The sequence below is a fragment of the Conger conger genome, chromosome 17, assembly GCF_963514075.1.
Source record: "Conger conger chromosome 17, fConCon1.1, whole genome shotgun sequence".
NCBI classification, from domain to species: domain Eukaryota; kingdom Metazoa; phylum Chordata; class Actinopteri; order Anguilliformes; family Congridae; genus Conger; species Conger conger.
Window position 1 is genome coordinate 34,742,151 of NC_083776.1, and position 8,825 is coordinate 34,750,975.

Consider the following 8,825-nt stretch of genomic DNA (forward strand, 5'->3'; position numbering starts at 1 on the left):
CAGAAGCAGCCCAATGTAGATGTAAATAGCCTCAAACTGAAGATGACAGGCACTTTAACCTCAAAAGAACAGAAATTGTACCACTGTCCAGATATTTACAGACCTCACAGTATATGAAGGTAATGCTCTCATAGCAGGTCTTCCACCACTGTGTCTGCACCATGTTTTCTGTGAGGTTTGATGAAATCAGTTTTTTTCCATTTCAGAAAGTTCACTGAAGCCATTCCATCCTGCTGCTATTTAATAGTGATACAGTGATATTGCACAAGCAAAGTAAATTTGAAGTGGAAATATTTGACGTTGTAAAATATGCTGTGTGTATATGGTTCCATGATAGAACACACAGAGGATATTTCCATTGACATGTACTGTCAATCAGCTAACACACTGCTGCCGAAAGCACAATTTGCATCATCATTCCTGTTCAAAGCATGAATTCTGTCCATTGCACAAGACAGTTTCAACAGTTCAGCAGTGCTGCTTTCCTTATTTTCATCTCAGTGTGTGTGGTTAGGTGCGTGCTTCTACATAGTCAGCTACTTAAGGAATTTGTCCAGTTTTTTCCTGATGTTGTCAAAAGCATCCTTCCCCAGGTAGTCGGCACAGCCCTCCTCCCATTGGCGTTTGTGCTCCTGGTCTTCCTCCTCTGCTGTGCGGTGGATGGCCACCTCAGCGATGGAGGCAGACTGTTGTCGAGGACAAATGCCGGGATTTAGGCGTGCATCAGTATTTGGTCATAATGCCATTCATAACAACAATTATAATTTATAAAGAATATCTCAGAATGCTACTGAAACTATAGGAAACGAGTCCTGCCTGCAAATTGATTCTTTGTCCCCGCAGGTGCACTACCTTCTGCACACCAGGAGAGGGCAGCAGTAAGCAGGGCTGTGAATGGATGGCAGCCGCCTTTCCTCTAATACTGTTTACATTTACATTTTAGTCATTTGGCAGACGCTTTTAATCCAAAGCGACTTACAAGTGCATAGGTTCTTCCACAAGTCAAAGCATCACATCCATAACTAGGAAAATACATAGGAAGTGCTGTTCTAAACATATAGTCATCATAAGTGCAATTTTTCTTTTTCTTACAGGAGGGATAGGGATATCAGAAAGGGGGGCGGGGGAAATCAGGAGGGAGGACTAAGGTAGAGTTTGAAAAGGGGGAGGGATTCGGCTGTCCTGACAGTGGTAGGCAAGTCATTCCACCACTGAGGAACCAGAACGGAAAACAGGCAGTACTGTAAGGCAATATCCGAGTATTCCAGCCCTGCATTTTTGCAGCCCCAAACCCATTTTATCATGTGCTGTCTTCAGTGAAATATCCTTTCATGCACTTAACATGGTTCTTGTGGCTTTTTGATAAGGAGGGTAGGTCAGTGGTCGTTGCATGAGGCCACAGATAAATCTGCTTGGAATGATTACTACGCATATTCTTCATATCTTTCTCATTAATATGGCTCACATTCACAACTTGTTTATAAGTTATATGAGCTCTTGCCTACTTATGTATGTGTTTAAACATAAAATCATCAGCACTCTGCTGTGGCAAAAAAGTAACCACTCAACTAACACTCTAGCCTAAAACTAGTTGCTCATTTTTCTGGGGAAGTGGAGCCATCTGTAGATCATTGAAGATCAGGACTGTCTTTTGGTTAAGAGGACAGAGGTGGCATTCAGCTGTTGTGATCAAAGTTTTTTGGCACTAAAAAACTTGACTTAACACCTTATTACCAGTGTTCATTCAGTAATATGTTATGTAAAACAAATAGCTATGTGCCAACAGCTGTGGGCAATACAATGAGTCAGCCTACAGTTTGTTGCAAGTAATAACTGTTAAGTGGTGAAAGATAGAATTAATAGGCACAGCAGACCAATATTCAACAGGGGGCAGAATCACCATCTTCTTGCCAAATGACTAAATGAAAGGCTATTAAAGTTGCCTTTAACATAGCGACCTAATTACAACGTACCAGCTCCAAAACAGGCTCTTCTGATTGGCTGCTCTCCAAGGCTCCTGAACCAAAGGAGCCGCCTTCCTCAACTGGAGGTGGGTCCAGGGGGTGTGTCCAGTCAGAAGTTGCGCCCTCATTCGCCGGAGGTGTGTCTGCGCTGTGCGTCCCCTGGAGCCACAGTATACCACGTTGCGCAATGACTCATTACAAACGCGTGTCTGCTCCTAGTGACATAAGTGTCGTGCTTTAATTGGTTGGTAAAATAGCTTGTTTAAACGATAGAATGCAAACCCGGTCCGCTTGCATAAGTGTCTGGTTTCAGCTTATTCTCTGAGTGCGGGTAGAGAGTGTGAAAATGATTCCTGCCAATTTCCCACACTTTTGTTTGCATCGTGAATGGAAACCCGTATGCAGAGCTCCTCATAAATGAAGAGCTGTGCAGAAGGCATGCGCGTGCTGGGAATAGGCATGCCGTTTGTTCTCTGATACACCTCTGAATGCTTATCCAACAGGTTCCACCACTTTCTGTTTTTGTCTGAGGCACCTGTGCATCATTATTCTGGATGCCTCTGCTCCATCAATTAATTCCTTGGAAACAGAATACGCACGTTGGTAAATAGCCGGCAGGTATTATTCAAGTTTTATTTTCCATGGAACATAGAAGCATGGTCAAAAATGTAAATGCTTTTCATGTACCGCCCCAACACTGCCTGTACTGGGGTGTAAAGGAAGCCTTAGAAACTCACCGTTTCCTTTGATGCTGTGGGTGTAGAAGGCTGCTCTACATGCAGAGACAAATCCTCTTGGTGTGTCGTCCCAATGCTTCCCGCCTGATACAGAACAATGCCAGTGTTTGGTTTTTGCTTTTGGAAGTATCCAGAAGCAGCCAGTAGTTGTGATGAGGGACCTGGACTCTGGACTTCCACAGAGGTCAGACAACATGCATTTCACAGGAAGGATGCTTACCGAATGGCACTATGGCCAACTGGTGAGAGAATGTTCTGGATATTGATATGTCGTTTGTACGCAAGCACATAGCAAAATAACCCGGAAGTCTACTGAATCTAGTAATTTACTGTGTACAATAAAAGTACAAAAGGAGACTCATACATAGCTCCAGCTTTAAATAATAATAATAATAATAATAATAATAATAACAATAATAATAATAATAAGATATAGAAAAACAAAGAGCCCTGTAATTCATAAAGTGAACACTACGAACATGACAGACGAAGGTGTGGTCTCACCTTTTGATGGTGTGCCTCGGGGCTCTGCCAGACGTCTGCCTGTGTAAAAGATGGTGCTCCAGGCCTCCAGTACTCCGCCCACCACTGCTTCAGAAACGGGCTGAGCATCGGGTGACACAGCGACCCATCTCCCAGGGAAACCTCCCCCTTCTGATGGTCATACGTGCAATGCCAGGGCTTGACTGCACCCAGGAAGTGAATGATCTTAGCCTCTCGCCCGTACCTACACACCGCACAGTAGATCGTCGGGGGTGTAGATCACATATAGACAGCACTGCAAATTTGCCATGACTGAAGGTAAGTAAATACATAAATTACATATGACCTTGATTTACACTTCCACATACTGTTTTTTTGTATACATTCTGCCTGACAGGTCAGTTCTCAGTAAGTCATCCATCATGTGGAAATGACTGCAGAGTACTAGTCTATATGCCATGCCTTGTTGCATACTGCATGGGGGAAAGCAGGAGAGGGGAGGCTCACTGCTGGAACGCTGGTAAGTAAGTGTAGATAGTGCTGGTGCTGAGGTTATAGATGAATGGCAGGTGCTTGCTGATGTCTTCCGTGGCCCAGTCACTGAAGAAGGAATTCAACAGCCCCTGGTCTCCACCTACAAGCCAAGGACACTCATGGTCAGGACAGTCTTAAACAGACACAGGCCTGGGTTTGATAAATATAACTTTTTTCTGCAACATATTAGCCTTGTGTTCTGTTCTGTAGCGCATCATATTGTGGATATCAACCCCAGGGGGGGATGGGGGGGGGCATAGAAGTTATTTGTGGATTACTTATAAATAATGATAGCACAGAGCATCGGTGGGGCAAGCATTTCCTCACATAATGATGGAATTGACTGAGACGCTGAGAGAAGTGTGCTTTTACCAGGGTTCGCATATTGTGTGATATCTTCGGAGATTTGTGTTTAATGAATCCCCAAAAGAGACGCTTTTCATCTCACAGTGCCCCAGGCAGTCAGGAAACACTGTTCCGAATTAATAACAGGGTATGAAAAGAATATTTATTTTCATTTGCAGCCCTACTGAAAGCTTGGGCTAGGCGTGGCTTTGTACTGCGGGTCAGGCAGTGGCTGGAACAACAGACTGCTTCTGTGATAAAGGGACGGCACCTTCAGGTCCCAAAGAGAGGCCTTTTAAAATCTTGTATACGTTCAGATTAAGGACCCTGCTCAAGGACACAATGTCCGCGTTCTGCCTGGGCCCTACACTTGTGCAACCTGAGATACAAGCCGCACTTTTTAAACTCGTTGAAACTACGATTCTCCCCAACTGCCGATTGTACCGGCGGAGGTTACGGACCGTCGAAACTGCCGTTCTCCTTGGCCCGCTGCAGAAGCCGGCCGTGGGTCTGCAGAGATGGCCGGAAGATAAAAACGCCGGAGTTGAAGCAGTCAGGCCAGCCTGGGTCAGGGGCAGCGGAGAAATCCTCACGGTCGAAGAGCTCGTCCACGTTACACAGCACCTGGGCACACAGGCCATTACTGCTGCCCTGAAGACCAGTGCTCTCCTCAGGAGCTATTTCAATCACCTCATTACAATAAATCCTCCACTGAGTGACTCTTTAGCCATTCTTAATCACAGCAATCAGGTATTTACATGTATAGGCAGATATTTTAGACAAATGACTTGTCAGTTACTTTTTTTTGGTACAGTGCTATAACCTAGGAGAGGTGGTTTTCATATATTATGTATTTGCCAACTAATTTATTCATCTTGGGCTGCATACGTTGTTTTTAGCTGATTTACAACTGATGCAGCTATTTATGTTATTGTATATTACCTGTAACAGCAGTATATTCTATTCTATTCTATTCTGGGCCTGGAGTTCTGAATTCATTTCTTGGGCCTGTTCCTACTAAGTTCCTTCTATTGTATTTTTTTCAGCACTGGCTGTTATTTTTAGTTATGAAGCAATGTAGTAACTGTGAGCTTTGCTCCATTCAGTCAACCAGGTCTACTCGTCTCTCTTTGACTCACTGAATTATGTGCACATGAACTGGAATCCAGCCTAGAAATGTTTCTGTGTGAACTGATAAACCACGTTACCTGTACTCATGTCACAGTTCAAGTCAATATGCTATGCCCTGTTAGCACATGGTATTTGCACAGTGTATCCGTGCAGTAATACAATTCTGTTGCCCTTAGTGTACAATTTCAAGCATTACAGAAAGTGTAAGTGCACTGCTGGAAAGTAGAACTGTAGTCTGAATTATTGCATTTAAATATCCAGGTGGATACGCTATTAATGGGTGCTGCACAAGCAATCCTGGAAAATCAGTTTGTCAAAGACATGAATACATTTTGTTCAATGCAGGTGCTGGAAAATAAGTTTTCAGCCGTGGTTGGCCACGGTTGTTTGTGTTACTGACATTCAGTGATAAACTATCTTCCTGGTGAACATGCCCTCTTTGTCATCACTCTCATTGACCTACGACCCCTAGAAACGATGGACCTTATTAAGACACACACTGAGGCTCCTATCAAAGGGCCTTTTAACACTCCTCATCCGCTGTCTCCAAAGGAGGTTGAAGAAGCTCAAAATGAGACGTGTGTACAGTGATGAAATGCAGGGACTCACGAGCATGTCAGCGTCCAGGAACACGCACTTGGTGTACTCTGTGAGGGCCCAGCAGTGGAGCTTGGTGAGGGTGACACCCAGCTCTGGACGGCCCATCATGCTCAGGTGTGCCCAGTCTGAACTGTCCAGAACCTCCACCTCCTTCACCTGGTGGAACACTCCCGCCAGGGCTGCCCTGCATGCAGGGGCAACAAGGGGTTACCACTCCCAGAAATGAGGGCCTATACAGCAAACTATGATGACAAATGACCACTGGTGTTTGCTGGAGAGTAATTCAATGCCGAATTTCAAATTTCCATGAATATGTAGTACACTTAACTGCTTGAAGTGATACATGATACACTTAACTGAGATGTACTAATGTATTAATGTAATCTATCAAATTAAACATAGTTTAATCTGTTAAATGGGTTGTGATTTGTATATCAGCCAGGCATAGCAGTACACATGTGTACATGATCTGGAGAGTTAATACAGACACATATAGGTAACAGGCTGTTCAAACACAGAATGTTTTAACATGTGTGCAGACATCATGTAAATGTTTGACATTGCAGATACCCCCTGAAGTCCTGTCCTTGTGCATGTTACTCAATGACCAAATAAGCACAACTATTATGACAATAATTTGTCAGAAGTCAATCAACATCGCAAAGAAATAAATGATTTTGAACGAATTTTGAACAGATTTTGAACAGATTTTGAACAGATTTTGAACGAATCCAGGCTTATGCTTCTCCAACTGCAGCCCATGACAGATTTTCTCACACACATCCTCACCGTGCACCCTGGGAAACGTGCAAGGTGACCATCACCACGGTCAGTCGGGAGGTCTCGTGCCGGCGCAAGCACTTCCCTAGGACTAGCGCCCCCTGGCTGTACATGTCATTAGTGGCCAGGGTGACAAAAGCCTGGTCTGTTACTGATAGGAGCAAAGAGAGAGGGGGTGAAACATGATGAAGCACTCAGTGACCTTGTCAGCCATGTTACTCCAGTTAGCCATGACCCTGGCATTACAGACTAAGAATACCAGACTTGTGTGACTTAGTATGCTAGTGTGTATATTGACTGTGTTACTAAGCTACTTGATTCTGTTGGCAATACCAGCATCAAAATAATCAGGGAAATCACCAATAGTGCTTATTTTCTGGTCCTGAGTGGTTCTAATCAATAGACAATTTGACATCATGTTTTTACCAAAAAGCATAAGTAGCATTGACAGTAACAGTGTTTCCTGTGTGCTGCTATCTTGTTCCCCAGACAGACACTGATTGGCGAGCTCTCTAAGGACACGATGTTCCACATAACTGAGATGAATGAGCTGAGCATATTTCAGCCATTTTGACCCTGTCTCTTCCACAATCTTAAAAGCTTTTTGTCCAATTGAAATGTGCATGTGAGAAAAAGGGCTAAGGTGAGTCAAAAACCCAAAGTGAGATGTGCTGGAATATACCGGATCAAACAATTGTGCTTGCACCATCTTCATATACACTGGCCTTGTGTGCTAGGAGATGTGCCATGTAACACAAAGGCTGTCTGCAAATTGTTATGACATAATCGCACTTGGGATTACAAACATTATAAAACCACAAGAAAAAGCCATGAAACAAGGACAAACAAGAATGTTTACGAGGCCATCGGCAGCCCTTTCCTCCGCACACATCCTAAAAATAAAAACGGTGACTGTCTCCTGGATGTGAGTCCCAGGATACCCGACTAACCAACCACTGAATCCCACGCTGCTTCAACGAGACGTAATCATAGGCAGAATTAACTCTCATATACAAAAGAATGAACAAATTATATAAAAGCAAGTTAAATATGGTGTGCACAAATTCACTGTCCTGTACTGTTTCCCATTGGCAGTTTGCTACATCACAAGCAGCATAGTGTATAAAACCAGGTATGTGTCTGCTAAGTGATTGTATTTTAATGCCTGTATTAAGGTGTGTGTCTGTGTATCAGTGGATAAAAACTTGTTTATTTGCCAACATTTCTCATTGCTGGCAGAAAGCCGTAACATTCATGAAATGCCAAATTCCGTCTTTTCTGTGTTTTAGTAAAATACCACCCTGATCCACCTATGCAGTGATGTAATTTTACACCTTAATGCTTCCAAGAGAAAAATTCCAGAAATATGGGTCGCACTAGTGCCTGTAGATCAATCAATTACTGCAGTATTCTTTTGTTTGCATAATTCATTGGAATGACCTATGGAACCTTGATTATTGATGGAAGTTATTCTGAATTGCAACTGAATACATACCACATCAGATATGACAGAATAAATTACATACAATTTATAATTAGGAATACAACAAATATATATTGTAAAAAATAAATACTCACCTGGCATGCTATCAAACCTTGAAATCCAACACAAATCTTTTTCTAGAACAAAAATAGCCACCTGACATACAACAGGTGCAGAGGCTACAGTTTTTTCAGAGACACAATGTCCATGTTATAATTCGTAACACATTAAAACACGACATAACAAAATGAATACTTCTAAATCAGTTTGGGATTCCAAGAACTACGCTACTCCAGTCCCGCAGACAAAATCCAATCTCTTTGTAGCCAGTGTTGAGCTTATGTTATGTTAACACAAAACTATAACATAGATGCAGATTTATAGCAGAGAAAACAGTATATACTGTATTGCAAAGGCATAGCTATGAACATTTCTGAGGTTCTGCTGTCTGAAAGCTGTCTTTTTAGGCCTCTGTAGGGTTGAAAACTGGCCTTGTGGTCTTCGTCGTCCTGTCTGTTGTGAAGCAGGCTGGTAAACAGTGAACGTTTCTCTGTGTTTTCATAGGTTGGCCAAGACCAAGTCTGCCCCACATGCTGCTCTGTGAATGGTCATCTGACTCTACTGGGCTGGGCATTGGTCACCGGTCACACCGCCTCCAATGTTGGATGACCAAAACATGATTCACAACTGATTTGGCATGGTTTCCGTTTGATAAGACACCACACATTATCATGAATGAAATCCACGAATGGATCCAATTGATTTGCA

At 43.0% G+C, this 8,825-nt stretch overlaps 1 protein-coding gene across 1 annotated transcript; it reads right to left on the minus strand.

Moving 5' to 3' along the window:
• Positions 1-308: 308 nt before the first annotated feature.
• On the minus strand, positions 309-8,810 carry gyg2 (glycogenin 2). Its single transcript, XM_061225911.1, has 9 exons — positions 8,153-8,810; positions 6,584-6,725; positions 5,804-5,978; positions 4,525-4,687; positions 3,692-3,818; positions 3,206-3,428; positions 2,702-2,785; positions 1,974-2,123; positions 309-686 (listed from the first exon to the last, which is right to left on the minus strand). Exons 1-9 carry the CDS (start codon positions 8,157-8,159, stop codon positions 537-539), a joined length of 1,221 nt encoding a protein of 406 aa, XP_061081895.1. The 5' UTR covers positions 8,160-8,810; the 3' UTR covers positions 309-536.
• Between the last annotated feature and the right edge of the window lie 15 nt (positions 8,811-8,825).